Genomic DNA, 19,428 nt, shown 5'->3' with positions numbered 1-19,428 from the left:
CTGGTTTGCAATGGACGTTTAAACATAAGTTTTTAAGTAGACATATTTTTCAAATAATTATCTTCTAGATCTCTTTCACCTCCCTCCAAACTCATCACCTTTGTACTCAAAATGTCCCCATCTCAGTCAATTCTGTTCCCTACCCAGGGCATCCTCAGCCCACTTCAGTCTCAATTTCGCTGTTCAATTTTTCTCTCCTTTCCTCCTGCAGAATCCCTACTCTGCTGTCTTTCCCTGTCATTCCTACAGAATGACTACAGAAGATTTTAGAATTACATGTATTTACCAAATAGAAATTGCTAGGAGACTGAATTGAGAATTCAAACTGGATGGCTGCAGTCGTAACATCCTAATGCGATAAAACTTTCCCAAAATAATTTCTTAAATCATGCAAAAAAATATGCAAAACTTTGCTCTTTGATACTCTATCCTAATTCTCTGTGGCCTGCTGCTCTCAGGAAAACTGTGGGTACATGTGGTAGAAAGAGGTCCACAGTGTCACCCAAGGAGAAAATTTTGCCTTCAGTTCCATCACACAGCTCAACTGCTTATGCAAGCTGCTGCTGCACCCGGGTGATTTCATTGCTAAATCCACTGCTATAAGCGAAGTAACAGAATAAAATCAATTACAATGCATTAATACATTGCTGTTTCCATCAGTAAAGTTACATTGAAAACAAGTTAAGAAAGGCAGACCTCAGGTAGTAGTACTATGGTGGCTGTTGCCTGAAGTAGCAGCCTGTGAAGAGCTTTGCATTTACTCCTGTGAAAAAGCCACAGAAGATCTGTGACTAAACACAACATTATCTCTCCCACCAAAAAAAAGCCAGGAACTTGGTGTGACGTTCTCACTGCTCAGTCGATTGCTGAAACGTCTTCCCTGCTCGATCACTGATCAATATCATGGTTAGGACATTAATAGGATTTTCAGACAAGCTTTGTTCTGAACATGCAGTTATGGTCTGATTCTCTACTGACTTACAGTTTGACACTTAAATAATGCAAAGACAAATGTAAAGCAAAGGCTGTTTAGAAGTTAGAAGTCCATGCACGCACTGACTGTATGCAGTATTTTACAGTATACACCTGAGCAGAGTTCTGCTGCTTGGCTTCAGCATCAGTTTTCCACTGTAAAGGTGTCAGGATTTGTCTCCTTTTCTTTCACCTCTGCCTTGCCTCAGAAGCACATCCACTTGAAGAAAAGTCAGCCACAAAAATAATTTGAATTCTTCCACTGATAAAATTCATGATCAAAAGGGAAACTGTTCTTGAAGCGCACCCGTCATTTCAAGGTTTGCCTTCTCAAGTCTACACCAATTATTTCTGTTCAGAATTTTCTGCACAGAAAGAGGAAGAAATGCTACTTTGCTTCCATAATATACTAGTTTTGATTTACTATCAAGGTTCTCCAAGTGATTTCAAAGCACAAAACCAAACTCAAACCCAGCAACCCCAGCAGCCAGAAAAGGAAGATGTTGTGTTAGGGCTACACAGAGCATCTTCTCATAGAATTAAGGGGCTGGTTCTCCATTCCTTTTCCCACCAGCGCAACACCTCAGTGCAGCACTTTGCTGGGTTGTTCTGTGATTACGCCCACAACGAAAAGCGAATCGATGCTTTCCTGCGCTGAACGCCCAGCACCAGGAACTTTGCCCACAGGACCTCACTGACTGCAGCTGGGTCTCCCACATGCAGTTTGAATGGCAGATGCTGAATGCCACCTAAATATAGGAAACCACCACTTCAAACCCTGGCTGGGGAATGCTATTGACGTTTGACACGTTCTAGATTTAAATTAGAACTTACCCATTTCTCCCCAGAAGAAAGGGTTGATTCCGCCTGTTGTGCAGTTGTACACCAACAGGTTTTTTGGTCTGGAAAAGAGAAATTATTATTATTATTTTAAGGTTTGAAGAAAAGCACCGAAAGCTTTATTAATGGAGCATGAAATCTAACAGCCCAAGAAACAGTAACATCAGCTTATTTAAAAAAATGCAGAAAAGTGCATTTTTCATAAATATGAAAATACAGTATAAACCACAATTTTTTTATACCATTTTTATACCATTCAGTCAGATTCTGGAAAGCGTATGTGATTTGAGAAAAATCATATATCACTTATAAAAAATAAAAATAATAAGGAAAGCATGCATACTGACACATTTCTGGGTTTTTTAAAAATAGTTTATCTGAATATATTGTAAATAACAGGCCCAAGGCAACCTCAGGGACACACTGTGTATTTTACAGTCATTTACTTAAAGGATATGATTTGTGCTACTTTCAAACTCCATTTGTTAGGGTGGTGATTATGAATCCATTTCAACAAAATTCTCATTTTAATACCAAATAAAGTTCGATGTTATTTGGGTGTGGAACTTAACGTAGATCATACTGCTTTTCATTTCTTCCTTTGATATAAGGCAAGAATTAGTCAAACAGCTTTTTCGATCCCAGCCTGCCTTGCCAAGGGTGCAAGTGATGCCATCAGCACAGCATTTTTCTTACAGTACATCTGGAGCCATCTGCCAAAATGCTAAAAGAAGTGAGATCTGGCCTTGAACAGGGGCTGGCAGCGTGGCTGGAGGATACAGCACCTCAGTGCTTCTAGGGTGCACGTGGTGCTCAGAGCCGGAGCCACCGGAGGAGGCTGCCCATGAGGAACCTCTCTTTTACAAACTCCTGTGACTGAAGAGACTGGGAGACAGAACCCCTAAACCTGCGACAGAAAATCTCACACAGCAAAACTTGAAAATGGCATTTGGATAGTGAACAGTTTTAATGGTGCTTTTTGTAATAATGCTTTGAATTCATGGCATTTGGCTGTATACTGTCATTATTACTAATTCCTAGCAGACTTCTAGGGATGGTTAGGACTGAAAGACATGTGTCAAGCTCCGAATCCATGATCTCCTGTAACCGAATTGCTGAGTGCAAGTCTGATAGAGTGTTGAACATAGAAACGCCCAGTAGTGCTTAATGTGGGAAACTGCGTTATACAGATCAATACAGCAACTCACTACAGACTAAATCTGCAATATGTACCCATACCAAAACCTCACGTAGTGCTGAGCTACGCCCATGGCCTGATGGAAAACGCTCTGATGTGAAAGTGCAGGCTTCCACTTACTCCATGGGTCAGGCCCATTAAACACCAAGGAAGAGGATTTCTCTGTTTTCCCAGCTTCTAGTGAAGAGTCTCTCCTTGTTGGTTTTTTTTTTTTTTTCCCATTCTCCACCTTCCAGCTGAGTTGATGGCCTTGGTAGTGTAGGGGTTTGTACAGCTTCTATTTCTATGCTATGTAATGAAAATTGCAGTTCTCTGCTAAGTTTTACAATCTAATTTCTGTGGGTAATGTCAGCTGCCCTGAAGGACACTGACTTTCTTATTAGATGATTTGAAAAAAAATAATCATAAACCATACATGCTGTTCTTCAGGACAGCACCTAAACCCAAAATTCTCTCAGAGAAATCAAATTTACAGAAGGCTCAGGCTCTTGATTTTTGTATACAGATTGCTGATCTTGGGGTTGTGCCCAGCTACACAAAGCTTTAAATCAAGATCCCCAGTTGCTCCTTTAGCCTAATAATTATTTGTGTGGGAACCAGACTAAAACTATGTATCTTTTGCCAATGAAAAGTTAGAAAACATGGCCCTTCTCCCACCACAGCCAGAGCTGGGAATTCTACCTGTGGGCTGATATACTGCTCATCAACATGTGCTCTTCTTTTCCAGCTTTATGGACAGGCCATAGCCCTCTTCATCTGGAGGCTCTCAGAGGTGTGTGGGTAAGGGGAAGCTGTATCTATTTTTCCCAGCCTGTGCTGCTGTGTCTGATGCTGATGGAGGGGGAGAAAAAGATGAGAAAAATAAATCTGAAGAGCTGGCGAGCTGCCTTTTAAGAATCCCTGTATTTAGGGTACTGTACACAGCTCTTCCCTACTCTCAGCTCAGAGGGCTTATTCTGTCTTTTCCATGTAAAATATTTCTGCCTTTTATTTGCCTGGTATTGATTTCTCAGAATGACATACACCTCCAGAATAATTCATGTGGATTACACTCTACCACTTCCTACCTAACGATTAAAGATCAGAGCTAGAGGTTCACAGGGAAAGATCTTAAATCCTTAATGTCACTTATACATACCCTTCTCCACAATGCAAAGAATAGGTTTTAGATCCTCTCCCCATCATATGAGCCCATAATATATTTATATTGTGCAGCATTTTCCAAGGAACACAGGCAGAGCATTTTCATCAGGAAAACTCTGGAAGACACTGGAAAAATGACTTAATGCAGCTGCCTGAGAAAGGAGGCCTGAAAAGTAGCTGCTGCAAAGCCACAGTAAAGTTCTTGTCCTTCAGAAAAGTCACTTCTGAGAGACAGACTTGTCAGCTGAGCCTATGTTGTACTGAGAAACAGATCTCACCTGCAGCTTTGGAGATTTCCTAACTCTAAACCCCTGCCTTTATTGCTTCTGCTGTGCTCTTAGCCCTTGCCGACATGGAGGAGGAAACCTGAACCAGAAAACAGATCAGCCAGGCTCTTGCACAGGTTTTCCATTAGCTTCTGGTTCCCTTTCAAGTCCTGGTGCAGGCAGGAAATGCCCAAGCCCCGCAAAACAGGAGCAGCTGCCCACCTGTGCACAGCAGTGTACCACCCGGCCGCAAGGGTGAGGTTGATGGCGACGTCTACTGGAATCATATCGGCCACCGCTTCGTTGTTGGCGATGACAGTCCGCAGAATCCCTTTGCCTGCCTGTGGGACAAAGGAAAACGGTCACTAACGTAAGGCCATAGTGAGATTTGATCGGCTTGGACTGAGGACAGACCATCACATTAGCAGTTTTCAGGCTGGCACCTGCTGCAGAAGATTATTTGGGTTCTGTGAAAACAAAGATGGATCTCAGGCAGATCCCACTGTTCTGCGTTTTCAGAGGATGTCTAAAACATGATAACATCTGTGCTGTGTACAAGAAAAGCTGTGACTTATTTAACTCAATATGAAAAAAATACCTTAGGAAAAAATGTATTTGAATTTACTAAAGTAAAATTCCCAGTGATACCTGAAGTTACATTTTTGTAAGTGACACAGGCAGACAGAGGTCTGAGTGTCCCTCAAAGACAGCAGTCACTTTGGAAATGATACCAATAGGCTTTTTGAAAAGTTTACTCCATTTCCTTTGGATGTATTCACACTCTCCTCTTTTACAAAGCTGTGTCTGTTAAGCCCAAAGATACAGTTGAGACACGGCCCCTGCCTTGAAGAGATTGCAACCCAATGACAATCAGGAGATTAATGAGTGAAAATACAGAGTACTGACAACCAAAGAGAAGAGGCAGACAACAACAAAGAATAGAAGATTTTCATTTTGCTTTGGTTGGAAGTACCAAATTTGTCAGGGGATCAGGCTTCCCAAAATATATATATTTAACCTGAATGCTTATCAAGGGTTTTCCTTGATGACCAATTAATCTTTGGAGGTTCCACAGCAGAGACACGGCAACAGATGGCAAAAACATGGCAGACTAAATCAGGGAGGACAATTCAATAATACAGAAATGTAGAGGTGAAACAGGGTGAAGGAACTTCACCTAGTGTCAGGTATGAGGGCTGAAGGGAGCAAATAAGAAAAGAAACCTCCAATGGCAGAGTCAAGGTTGCAATCAAGTTACCTAGCACGTGAGAAATAAAATGCAATGATGCTGAGGACCCAGTGGAAAAGCTAGGAGGATACAAGCACTAGTGAAGCAAGGAAGGAAAAACGCTCTTATAATTTAGATCCATGCAAAGCCAGAGGGAAGGACTCAGTGACGGGGCAAAGAATATGCTCTACAGATCCACGAATATTTAAAAGTTAGGGCAAAGGAAATGTTATAGCATTTATTTTCTTACAACCCAAGACTCCCATTTCATGATAAAATAGCTCTCCATCAGTTAAAGACAAAGTTTTACTACAGCAACTGGGCAGGAAATGCCTAGTTGTGGAAAAACCCTTGCCTGAAGTCTGGGGAGAAGAAAGATGTGATGGAAAAAGCATTTCAGACTTGATATCAACTTGTAAAGTACACACCACTGTCTACACCATCACTGGGGGATTTTAAGGGACACTGCATCCCCCTGTTTGGGAGGTGTTTATCTGGGGTTTGTTGTTCTGTCTCTCTCCCCCTCTTTTCCCCTTCTTATAATCAGACGGTTTTGTTACACTTCATAGCTTGCAAGTAAGGCAGTACCACTTACGACTGATTTAATTTTCATGAGCTAAGACTCCTGAGCAGTCACATCTCATCCTTTTTTGCAGCTGGCAGAAGGATCATAGACTGAGCCACAGGCAGCCGTGTAAGCTTCCCCACACAACTCCATCCTCCTCAAACCTATGGCATGCACTTAACTTCTGCTGTCCTAAGCCCAACCACAGTTATGCTTAGACATTAAAACCTTAACTTGCAACAACACTATGATTTTTCTGTTGTTGTTCTGACTGGTGGTTTTTTAAAGAGAAAAAAAAGAAAGTAGAATCAAAGGTGGTAATCAAGCTCAGCCATGAGTTTTCCACTGCTGTGTACACATGCCCACTAGACACCACTGCGTGATAAACTATCACGTGTTCACAGGTACACGAAAGACATTTTTGAGGTCTTCAAAACTATTAAATCTGATGGATGTGCTGCAAACTTGCCTGTATTCAAAGAAGCATGCGATGTTTGTGTACACATGAATGAATTAGAGATTTAATATATTGTGTATTTTAGTAAAGACTTCAGGTTTAAGTGTTTTAAGTTACTTTTTTACATTGGAAATGGTTTGGTACTTAATTACCGGGTAAATATTTCTATTTATGATTGCCGACTTTTTTCTCTTGAGTGAAATAGAAGCTATTGTAGCTGAAGCCTCCAAAATCATTTCCCAGTCTGAGTCTGACATTTCTGGACAGACTCCCAGATGAGGCACTTTGATGTCAGCCACTGTCCAGAACATGAATTACACCACGGTTCTGCCCTACAGCTTCACTGCCTTGCAGGGAGGAAGGTCTTTACATATCATATGGAGCAGCGAGACAAAATGCGTCAATTACAGTCCAGTGAAAATGTAATTAATTTAATTTTGTTCTTAAATCAACAAAGTTTCTCCCTACAGCAGCTGGAGCAACTGTAGGTGAAATAATTATATAATCAAGAACAACCCGAACTCCCATACGACATGAATATTTAAAGGAAATATATCTATTTATGGAATGAAATGATCAGTCAAATATTGTAGTGGTAGCTGAGGAAAAAAAAAAAAAAAAGTCTTTGCAAGGTTTGGAGTTTGGATTCTCCCCTGATGATCCCAAAGATCATCTGAACCAAATCTGAATCTGGAGGTTGTTCTCCATATAGGATGATCTTTGGGTAGAAGTTGAAAGTGAGTACTTCGGTATTGGGGGGGACACTATTAAAAAAAAACCAACCAAACCACCAAAACACTTCCCTTTCACTTTTTCCATCCTTAATTAAGGCAAATAAAGCTACTTGACTAATAAATACAGTTTGAAATAACAGTTGGCCATGAGAGCTGGCTGTAATCACACAACTTCCAGGTAATCAAACTAATTTATAACCTGGATTTCAAGGGCTAATTTTCAAACTGCCAAACAGGAATTACTGATTCACCATATACCAATACATTAATTCAAACCATGTGTTGGTTTTTTTTTTTCCCTCAGATGACTGAGCATCTCTTGAGCTCCCTAACAATAAATACTTTTCACTTCCAAAAACCTAGCATCAGTCCAATCAAGCTCAGTAGCATCCAGAGACAGTTCAAGACAAATGCTGTGTCAGCACTGGCAATTCCCCCCTCACTTCTCCACACCACAGGGACTCTGCTCCTGACTCGTGCCAGCCAGCACTGCTGCCTGCAGGGACAGAGAGCTACTGGACACAGACTCTACAAAGTCTCTACACCCTGCACCTATTGTCATTGCTTTTTGTCTTTTTTTTGGTTAAGTCTTGATATAGTTACATATCAAATTGTCGTGTTTCATCACTGGAGAGCTCAGTGCAGGTGACACAAATTTCCTTGTCTCTATTTCTTATATTGAAGAACCTCAGAGCTTCAAACCTGAACCAAAAATACCTCTATTTCAAAACTATTCCAGTGCAAGTCAAAGCTTTTACTCAAAAGGGTAGTTATTCACTACAGTGATCCTAGAATTTCAAAATCTTTCCTTTCCACAGAGTTAATCTGGAAATAAAGACACAACCTGGCATCTGCATGTGAAACCTGGTCTTCGTGAAACGGCTGTTAGGTTTGCTGTTGCATTTGGTAAGGTTAGAAATTTTTTGCTTTGAAAAGTAGAAAATATTAGTTACTGGTATGAGTGGCAAAGGATAACTGTATAAAACATGCAAGCTCTAGTGTAAGTTCCTGAAGTGAACACTATTGAAAAAAGACTGATAAGGGGGCAAAATTTCCCAATACTTAACCATTAGTGTTATATACTTGTTGGCAGATTAAAAGAAAAGAAAAAAGGAGGGGGGAAAAATGCTTTTTAAAAAATTAAAGATTTAATTGGCTTGTTTTTATATGGCTGAAAGCATATGAATTTGGCCTGTGTTTCATAACATACTGGCATATGATACACATATGACAGACAGCAAGCTGCTGTAATTGTTACTGAGGTAATTCACTTCTGGGGAATGAAAAGCAATGCAATGAAACTTTTTTGTATAACATCTTCCTTGCAAATCAATTCTAGACAAATTTTTGTGATGGACATCTTTAGTGCTCAAAAGTAATAAAAAAAATATATCAAAAATCAGAGATACCACTACAAAAATTAGAACCTGTCACATGAAAATCTAAGGAGTGGATCTGCAAAATTAAGGAACTGCAAAAACTTTCTTTATCGTGATGATGACAAGACATCATGAAAGAACACAGAAAACAGCACAAGATGCAGGGAGTAGAGCAGAGAGGTGGTACAAGCTTTATAAGCAGTCAGCAATGAGTAAGAGGTTGATAATTATTTTAAAGAAACTGTGACATGAAGAGAAGCTAATAACACGTTGTGAACACAAGTGATGTGTTTGGGGGCTCTTGAATCTCTCCGAAACATTTAACTATGGTTTCAGGTAAAAGCATTAGCTGGGATATACCTACTACTTTCACGGGTCCTGTGGATTCCAGAAGTAACTGTAATAGTTACTGTTTAAGCTCTACTTCATGTATAAATGAGCTTTTCTAACAAGATGATATTTGGGTTTTATTCTCTTCTCCTAGGATTGTAGACTACTAATCCTTTTATACACTGCATCACACCGATTACAATGTAGTTTTTACAAAGTAATCGAGTTGGACGAATGTTACATGAACAAAAATATCTGCCCATAGCTATACAGCAGTAAGCATTGACAGACGGACCTAAGGCAGCAATTTGAGTTCAGAAAAGAAATGTAAGCCAAGAGAAAAAGGTATGCAGCTTTACTGATTTCATTTGTTAAACTGTAATGATTGTTTTCATATTACAGGGAATCTTTTATCAAGTTATTCATTATTTATCTTATGGGTTTGTTAGTCACCATTTTGCACCATAGTTATTTACACAAGTGTTAAGCAAGAATATGGTGAACTATTGATGTAACTGGCAGAGTCTGTATTGATGGTTACGCGCATTATTTAGGTGTACTCTGTACATGCAGAAATCCTGTATATAGCAATGGCAAATGAGACCCAGAATCTTTGTTATTGAGGAGTGGTCACAAACTATAGCAGTGGACTTAGAAACAATACATGTGAAAGGATAAATGAAGCTGCCTCCTATTGACAGTATGGTAATCTGGCCTAGAAAATTAAGTTCTATTATAAGATTCAAGCTTTGACATCAGTGAGTTATCCTAGTTTCAAGAATGCCTCTTTTGCATTTTCTTTGACAATTTGGCCAAATTTATCCAAAACTTTAGGTTTTTTTAGAGTTTTTAGAAACTGCAATTCACATTTAGTGAACCAGCAACATGAATACTCCCTCAGTGTCCTTTTTTGAGTGCAGCATAAACAGACACTCTTCTGGGTCCTACAGGCACATGGATGTATGGTAAGCGTGTGGTATCTTTCTACCAGATTCAGAAAATCACTATGATTCTTTTTTGCATACAATTTCTAAGAGGGGCTGTAGAGTAACTTCAGAGTTGCTATTTTAGTAACAGACTCCACTTTAAGGGGAGCTTAAATAGTAACTAGACATACCGCAACAAATATTCCACTTGTCCCGTTGAAGCTGTCAATCCAACCCTGCAAGAAAGAAGAATGATTACTATTTCTTTCGATGATATATTGCTTACACAGGCTTCGAAATGGTGAAAGGGTTATAACGCTGTGGTGTAGACAAAGAAGCAATGAGACACCAGTTAAGACAGATGCCAGCCTATCTGGGACAGCTGCCAGGAAGCTAACCAGTACCAAGTACCTAATTGATTTTAAATAGTGGAGACATTGTATGATACCTCATTCTGTCTGCAATTACCCGTCAACAACAGAATCTGATTTTGTTTTTAGAAACCACTTCTTTCCTATATGACTTGGCTACAGGAATAAACTCTGGCTTTAAACACTGCAGTGCCTTGGTGCTGTCACACTTGCTGAAAACAGGCAGCGTGTTACATACCCTCCGACATACAACACACAGATGTCACTGAGACTGATTTGGTTACTCCAGCCAAGTTCTAAGGCAAGGAAAAACAACAACCCCCAAAACCACGCCACTTTTGAATCCCATCCTACCTCACATCAGGGAAACAGCCACTTGTGGGAGCTGGAGTTAAGAGCAGTGATGAGCTGTCTGACCTGAAGCAGGTTATGACACCTGACAGAGTTCACTCTGTCTTTCAAAGATGGGGAGCTTGGCCCAGAGCCTTGGCTATATCTCAGCCTGTTTGGCACACTTTGAGCTTGAAAGCCAAGGGTGACTTGATGTTGCCTTTCCAATTTGGCTGCAATGTTAGGGCACACTATTCCTACCAGTATATTTAGCTTAGTGAATTATTTCAGTCCAAAAGTACAGCTGCATTTAATTACTGTGTGGCTGACATTTGTATCTGCAACAGGCCCATACAAGCGTCAATCCAGTGAATCCAATGACTGCCAACATAAGACAGAGATACTAGGTAACTGCACATGACATTATCAAATGCTTTCATGGACCATGTGAAGTCTAGGGTGCTCATCAGGACCTCATTAATAGAATGCCTAAACCACACAAAGACTCAAACCAGAATGCAGCAGGACTACAGCTGACCCTCAGATGTTGTGTTTCCCCAGCTAGCACAGAAACTCCCCTGTGTGTCTATCTGGGCACGATCCTCTGCGTGTAAGACTGTCAGTTCCAAGTCCAGCATTTTGCACCGTTATTATCCCAGCTCTTGTTACTATTGCTTAAATGTGTTCTTTGCACTTGGAGCCAAGAGTCTTTCCTGAAAATGCTGATAGAGGCTTCCTGTTCTACTCCAGCACTGGTCCACCTCCTCCGCACACTCGCCTATGGACTGGAGTACCTGTTTCTCAAGCGGACTCTGCTACAAGCAGGGAGAGATGCCCGACAGTACCGCAGCTCCAGCTGTATCAAAGGGCTCTCGGTAGGGATGTGCTATGTATTCATGCTTACTGGGAAAGGCTCATGCCAGCTAGCTCCCACGATGGATGGCCTGATGATAGCAATGTTCAAGTTTCCTTTCTCTTGCTGAATCAGGTATTCTGACAAGGCTTTGGTGTAGGTGTATGTGTTGGGCCAGTCCCCAAGCAGCTTGGGTGTGATGTCTTGAATGATGGATTCATCCAACCACCTACAGGAAACAAGGAAAATGTCATTATCCGCCGTGCAGAGAGAGAAAAGGCTGAGGCAAAAAGAGACCAGTGAGACAGGAATCCTCACCTGAAACAAAGAATAAGCAAGTCAAAGCCGTTTAAGACAAAGCAGGGAGCAACTGGTTTGGATTTAAAACATCTCTTTGGGAGAAACATTACTTCTATCTTCAAAGTGCAAAACATGGATGACCTGGTGAGCTTCACGCTATGATGTCCAGATCAACTTCAGGTCTACACAATCTCATGTGCTTTATTTTTCACTACAATCTGTAATATAGCCATGGTCTACAGATTGATGCAGCTTTTCAGCCCAGCACTCTCACTACATAGCACTCATCCTTAGCCAACACAGTCCCTATATACTCCCAAATAGGTTTCAGGAGATTCTTGGTAACCTTGAGTTACTGAGTCGAGTAGGATTACAAAGTTCTCAAATGCTAGAACAATGTACTACAGAGATATTACTCTAGTAGGACTATTTACAGTGTTAAAAGTTCCTTCCAACTGGTTTTCCACAGGCTTGTCCACATAAGAAATTAAGAAACTCAGTGCTGCTGCTTAAAAAAATGCCCAAACAAACCAAAAAGACCTCACTGAGGTGTGTGTGTGGTTTTTTGTTTTTTTTTTTTTTTTATGTTATTCAAGTATCTAATCCATCAGAAGTAGTTTTGCATATACCTTCTAAAAGGTGGCCCTTACCACCGTGGTGCTGCAGCAAGGGCTCAAAGGCTCTTCCCTGGCACACCACCAAGACTTCGCCGGTCCTGCCAGCACTTGGGTCTAAAGGACAGGAACTGGCTGTACTGCCAGAGCACTTGCACGCTGCTGCCAATCCCCAACAGGCTTTCAGCAGTCTGGTGTTACACCGCAGAACCAAAGATTAACTCCTATAATCCAATTTGTAATTAAGTCAATGGATTTATAGCCCAGACTGCATGGGTGCACTCTTCCCAGGGGCATCATAAGGATACTGCTTCCTGCGGATCCTTGCTTCACCCCTCCGTATCTTGAATTTCAGAAACAGGTGGAGGTCAAAGGGAGAGGAATAAGGTGGAGACTGTCACACCTGAAGAATTAATTTATCATATTGACTTAAATGTGCAAACACCTGATGGCTCAGGTGGCACACTGCTTTTCAGGTGACTCTCCTTAGATACAGATGGAAGCATTTCAGGAAAACTGTTGTATGAGAAAATATTGATTCACTGAAACTGCAAAACAGTTTGCAGAGGAGGGTTAAAATCAGTCAGTCAGTTTTAGAATGAGTTAAAAGGCATCTGACAGTTTTTAGTATATAGATTTTTACATATATATATATATATATAAGCGCCTTATAGAGGCACAAATACTTTCCTTTGCAACCCTAGTCCCATGCTTTAGAAATAAGGCAGAAAAATTATTTAAGCATAAAATATGAAGTAGAATTATGCAGAGGCTACAAGCATAATTCTACAATACACAATATTGACTTAATTTACAAAGTCCATTTAGGCAGCCATTGAACCCAGCTTCCTCAGGGTCTCAGCTAAATTGCCATTGTTTGAATCTGTCGTGTAATTAATTACCAGCCTACCAAAAGAAGATGTCTGTTTCTGCAGAGCCTGGAGGAAGACTAGGTTCATCTGGGAACTCAGATTAAGCTGCATGCAAGTATTTTTTCCCTTCTTTTTCTTTGTGTGTTAACTTTTATTGGAATAATAGGGGCTTACAGGTTAGCATTCTCACAAAGCAAAGACAGGGGCAGAAGTACAAGAGGAAGCAATTTCTCCTTGCCCTCATCCTCCCAGACAGGCCTCTGCATCACTTTAAGTGATCATCAAGAGGACCATACTCCTGCATATCTTAAGGGTACCATCCTACGTGGTGATCGGATCCACCAGCATTACAATCACAGCAGCACAGAGCTGACAGTTCAGCGAGGCAGACCGCTCCTGCTCCTCTGTGACCTACTTTGAAGATTTTAAAATGCCAAATCACAAAGCTACTGCTTTTGCTCACTGCTGCAACTGCCCCATAGAAACAAGAGACACAATTAGTAACCTCTTCTTTCACCACATATATGCACCAAATTACTCTGCCATAGGAAAACATAATTTCCTTTGTTAATCACTTTGTATTAATAAAACAGTCTCTTGTAAGTGGTGATTGATCTACATTTTCTGCAATAACAAAACCAGTTCTGCTTCAGCCCACACTTCACTGTGTGCTGTGCTCCTTACCTCAGCACACCCTTCAAAGCTGATTTCCCTCAGCTTTAGATTAAGGCAAACCTTGCTTGATGTGGCAGATTATATGTTTCCTCTATTGGCCCGCCAGCACTTAGAAGTGTGACTTTTGGTTTACGCAGATTAAGCCTAAGGCTTTACTTGCAGGTTAAATATCAAAATACTGGAAAGCAGAAATATAATAGGGCGATAAGAACAGGAAAAGAAACAGCTGGGAGTCCTGCTTGGGATTTCAACTGGATAAAGAATCATAAGCATATTTCAAGTGCATGGCCAAAAGCATCATTAAACACATCTGTTACTGCATCCAGTTGTGTGATCAAGCCTCTTAATGCACTTGCAGAAGAGCGCTTTAAAACAAGGGATGTTTGTGAAATGAATCTTTCACAGCTGGCTGACATAAAACATGACCTGTATTTCTTCCCCCTTTTTGAAGAGAGTTTGTATTTCCGTGTCTGCTTTTTTCCTCCTCCCCTTTTTGAAGGTAAAATTCTGGTATCTGTTAATCTCCTTTCTCTGAAACCTTCTGTACCCAGATACCCACATATTACTTCTTCAGCTTACATGGTGAATAATAAAAGGTGCATCTCCCATCTTCTCCCAATTGCTTTGTCTTCTTTTTCTCTTCCTCCAAGTAATCCCCTGCCTTTCATTACCTCTCACTATCCCATTCTGCCTGTATCATATCATCCCATCCCAGGGACCTTCCCAATCTTGCTCCTTCATATGCTCTGCAACCCCACACAGCTGTTTCATATATTGCCTTTGATTTGCAGATCACCTTCCAAATCAGTGATCCTGGAGACAAGTTATTTTCAACAAGGCCCACCTGATTTCAATGCCTGGGAAAGCAGTGGTTGCCTTTGCTGTGAGCAAATATAATGCTACCTGCAACCACAGTAAAGAAACACAGACCATCCTAGGTGAGGGTATGCTGTGATTTCTATGTTATTGACAGTACTGGGAGGTGGTGAATTTTTGGAGTATGGGACATAGAACAAGCAGCAAAACAAATTGAAATAACTGGTCAAAAAAAAAAAGCAAGAAAACCCATCTCTAATGTGGGTAAGAAAAACCAACCAAATATACCACCAAGATAAACACATCTGAAAGCCCATCCTCTGTCACTCAACCTTTCTTTCAAACATTCTCTCTGCTGCACATGCAAGCTATGATAAATAAATTTCTAGTGTCTTATACAAAAGCAGCTGGAGTAGCAACCTTTGGGGTAGCCAGGCACTACTGCACATTTCTGATTGGCATTCAGTTCTTCCCTGGAGTCTATTTTTATTGGAGTCATCAACCCTAATTGTTGTCAAAGTTGCAAGCAATGGTAAGCTTTTTGGGGCAGTGAAATGTAATATTGATAGTGATGAACTCCAAAGGACATTGTAAAACCGAATCAGTGGGCAAAAAGGTGGCAGGTCAGAGTCACTGTAAATAAAGATGTGGTAATGCATTTAGGGAAAAGCAGTCTAAAGTGGTTTTAGAGGTTGCTAAACTCAGAACTGGCAGTTGCAGCTCAGCAAGAGCTCTTGGAAGCACGGCTGACAGCTCTATGAAATCTCCAAGTCAATGAGCAGCAGCAGACAAAAAAAAGTCAATGAAATGTTGGACATAATCAGATACTGAGAACAAGACCAATGGTGTCATTTGAAGCTGTTTAAATAAAACTTTGAGTGACCACACCTTGCGTACTGCATGCAGTTCTGTCTGGCCCCTGCACCTCAGGGAATAAATGGAGTTAAAAAAAGGCAGGGAGGAAGGGCAACTAAAATCAAGCAGACAGATATGTTGGCATATGAGAAGATATTAAAAAGGCTGACACTCTTCAGTCTCCAGAAGAGAAGGTCCAGGGTGAATGCAATACAAACTTACAGAACCGGAGAGGCAGAGAATAGGGCAAATGCTGCAGATACTGCAATGCTAGAACTATGGAACATGCTATGAAATTGCTAGCACGACAGTTTGAAACAGGGAAAAGAAAGCTTGTCTTTACACGGCAGTTAGTAACCTTCTGGAACCTGCTGCCACAGGCAGTCGCAGGGGCACAGGACTAGAAAGTTCAAAAAGAATTGAACAAAGTAGTGGATTAAAAAAGAGATCAGAAAAGAATAGGACCTAACACCCCTCAATACAACAGTTCTGGTTTCTGGGAGGCTACAAGGGAAACGGATTGCAAAAAGTATCCAGCCTGGTGTACTTACTCAGAACAGCATCTCCCAGTGCCACTGCTGAGGGCAAAATACTGGGCCAGACAGTCCACTGCTCTAATGCACTATGGCATTTCTTATGTTTTTATCATGCTCCACTTGCTGAACAAATGATAAATGATAGATCACTACTAGCTGGAAGTAAACATATCCAAGAATATGGGCTACTGGAGAAATTCAAATTTATACTAAACTTTCTGGAGTAGCACTCAGTGAAATTATTCCTTTAAACAAATATTTTTTTGAAATACAAACCCAGTGGTTCTCCAAGGGGACATTAATTAATCTCATCTCTTATTACCCTATATCAAGGAGAAGAAGAGATTTTAATCAGATCTCTGGGTTACTAGTTCACAGGTCAGTTGCTTATATCACACAAGAGAAATACCACTAGAAAATAAATGAAAACACAGTTACAGCTGTGGGAAAATTCTTCTAAGGAGAAGGTTTCCCGGGGCCTTTATCAGCAGATTTTGTTATTTTTTCTAATTAGTCTTAAGTAAATTCTGTTAAACCAAGCTTTTTTGTTGTTCCTTCAGAGTCCTGGATTCCTCCCACTGAAGTCTCTAAACCAGCCTGATTTTGACTCATCTTCTGTTTAATATCACATGACTGTTCAAATAAGTGGAAACAATGTTGGGAAGCTGAAGAGATAAAGAAACAAATATAAGATATATGAAAAATTTCATTTCTTACTAAGGTAGCAAGCAACAGAGCCGAGTCTTACAGAAAGCAGCGACACAGCATTCACTCCTCATAGTAAATACACTAGCGCATAACTTAGTTCTGGACTTTCATGAAATCACAGTCCTTTTAAAAATGGTGTGTGAAAAAATTTAGAGGTAGCTGAAATCACAGGGTTATTAAATGTGGTTTAGGCTATTGCCCAATACCTTTGCATTTGGAAAAAAAGCTCAACCAAATGTTTACAAAGCAGCAGTTGACTTCAGCAGCTCTCTGGATACAAAGGCTCCAGAGCAGAATCTATTTCTTCTGTTTTCATAAAGACCCAGTAAAGCTTGTTTCAAGACAAAATCCAGAAAGGGCAGACTTACTGGATGACACTCCGTGGACAGTACCCCTCAAACCCACTCTGAATGAAAGCTCTCTCTTCCCTTGGTCTCACTCTCATGGACAGCATTTCTTGCTGGCATGGGTGTGTGTGGGCAAGATCATACAGCAGTAACAGCAACTACGCACAGAAATCCCACTGGATACGTTACATGGACAACTAAGAGGTCTTCTGCAGAATGGAACAGAACCAATATCAGAAGAGGCACCACGGTTCCTACTTACTCTACTAAATCAAAGAGCTTCTTCGGTTCAGCTGGGGGTGGGTAGATGACCTCATCTATGCATTTGCGCACACAGTTTGCATAGGCGGTGGAGATGTGGATGAAGGCCTCCAGGTTCTGCATCTGCCGGGCCAGCTCCAGGAGCCGCTGCGTGCCCATGGCATTCAGTTGCACTGCATGCCTGAAGAAGGCAGGGGAAAGAAAGAAAATGCATTTCACTGGAAAGAATATACAAAAATTGAGCATTATCCAAACCCCAAATAATGAAAAGGGAAGGAAGGGAAGGGATCACTGCAGAGCAGAAAGCTTCAATGGAATGCAAGGGCTAAACCAGCCTTCAGAGCAATGCTGTTGGATTCACTGTTCTGGCCACTGAATGTCTCTCAAATATTTTTTGATACTCAAGTCAAAGGATCAGAGGCAACATTTCACTAACGTCTCAATATCTGTCATATTTGCCACCCCTTCCTGGAATAAATATTTCCAACACACATGACCACTGAGGCATGGTTCCTACAGTACCCATTCAGCCTTCTCCTTAAGGGACCACGGCTACAGCAGATAAACATGCGGTTTCAGTAAGCAGCAAAGGGTCCTTGGGCCCAGAAAAACAGTTTCATACTGAAATAAGACAGAATTAGGTGTCTAAAGCTGTGTCAACAGCTTAAATTCCTAAGGAATGGAGGAGAGAACTGATAAGAGTAAGAGACAAAGAGTCCTGGTTAGCAAGGTTGATCTTGATGCACCCAGCACAGCTAGAAGTTGTCGTAGAGGCTATCTGCAATGGATCTCAGTGAACAGACGTTCCACTTTGTTGCACGCTTTGTACTGGAAGAAAGACACTTTCCTGCACAGAAGGGAAAGGCTAAGGAATATGCAATCTGTTCAGCCCAGGAGTAGAAGCTTTCAACAACACATACAAGATTATGAATAATGCTATCAATACAGTGTACACGAAAGAAATGACGCTAATGTTGAAGAGAAATTGTAAATAGTCCAGATGAATGAAAACAGAAGCTAAGAATATGATTAATGCTTGGATCACAATATCTAAAGCCAGAGGTACTTATTATTTTTAGCCTCCTGCTACTATAGAATAGCATTTTCTATAGATTTCTATTTCCTCCTGCCCTCCTAGCAGGATGAATACTTCTACTTTAGCTACCCTTCCATCTGAAAGTTACTCTTCCGTGTATATTTCTGTTTGATTTTATACCTTCTGAGAGGGGATGAGCAGAATTGCACTTAGAATACAGGCCCAGAACATATTTCTCCTGACACTTCAGAGTTCCTTTAGCCTTCTAGGGGAATATCATCTAATTCGGTGATTTGTTAGTCTTTATTTTTTCTATTTAGATTAAAACTACATCTACTAATATTTCAATATAACAGAGTTTCTCAGATTTCTGCCCTCAAGAGTTCCATCTGGAGAATTCCCTAAATGTACTGCATGTTGATGCCAATAATTCATTTAGTTTCTCTGTTGCTGTTTTTCTAGTATCTTCACAGCACTGCTTTTGCACCTCCCTTTTCTATTGGATCTACATGTTCTGCAGTAGGCTTTGGACTTCTGCCATGTTTTAAAAATATTTTTATTTTTTTGTGTCATTAGCAAGTTGCTGCTCAAATTTCTTATTTGAGCGGCCATATTGTGCTTTCAAATTTAACTTGCTAGAACTTTTACCCATATGATATATTTTATTATTTAGACAGGAATAATTTTATTTTAACAACTTCTTGTATTTTGCGGTTTAATCATACTGGATTTTCCTTGTTCTGTTAGAGAGATGCTGACAGATCACATGCTATCAGCTTTTAAATAGTTTCTACACTGCCTGCAAGCAGCTGACCA

General features: G+C 40.6%; 1 protein-coding gene across 3 annotated transcripts in view; it reads right to left on the bottom strand.

Annotated features, from left to right (window-relative positions):
- Positions 1-19,428, bottom strand: part of FAR2 (fatty acyl-CoA reductase 2) — a 150,066-nt gene that overhangs the window by 17,883 nt on the left and 112,755 nt on the right. For all 3 annotated transcript variants that reach the window (XM_055808836.1, XM_027782908.2, XM_005234744.4), the window contains exons 4-8: positions 17,578-17,757; positions 11,644-11,821; positions 10,230-10,274; positions 4,642-4,760; positions 1,807-1,874 (exon numbers count right to left, since the gene is read on the bottom strand). In XM_055808836.1, coding sequence (XP_055664811.1) covers positions 1,807-1,874; positions 4,642-4,760; positions 10,230-10,274; positions 11,644-11,821; positions 17,578-17,757 — 590 coding nt within the window. The remainder of the gene's footprint in view (positions 1-1,806; positions 1,875-4,641; positions 4,761-10,229; positions 10,275-11,643; positions 11,822-17,577; positions 17,758-19,428) is intronic.

The sequence above is a fragment of the Falco peregrinus genome, chromosome 6 (genome assembly GCF_023634155.1).
Source record: "Falco peregrinus isolate bFalPer1 chromosome 6, bFalPer1.pri, whole genome shotgun sequence".
NCBI classification, from domain to species: domain Eukaryota; kingdom Metazoa; phylum Chordata; class Aves; order Falconiformes; family Falconidae; genus Falco; species Falco peregrinus.
Note: the sequence above shows the minus strand (reverse complement) of the source record. Positions and strands in the feature narration are given on the sequence as shown.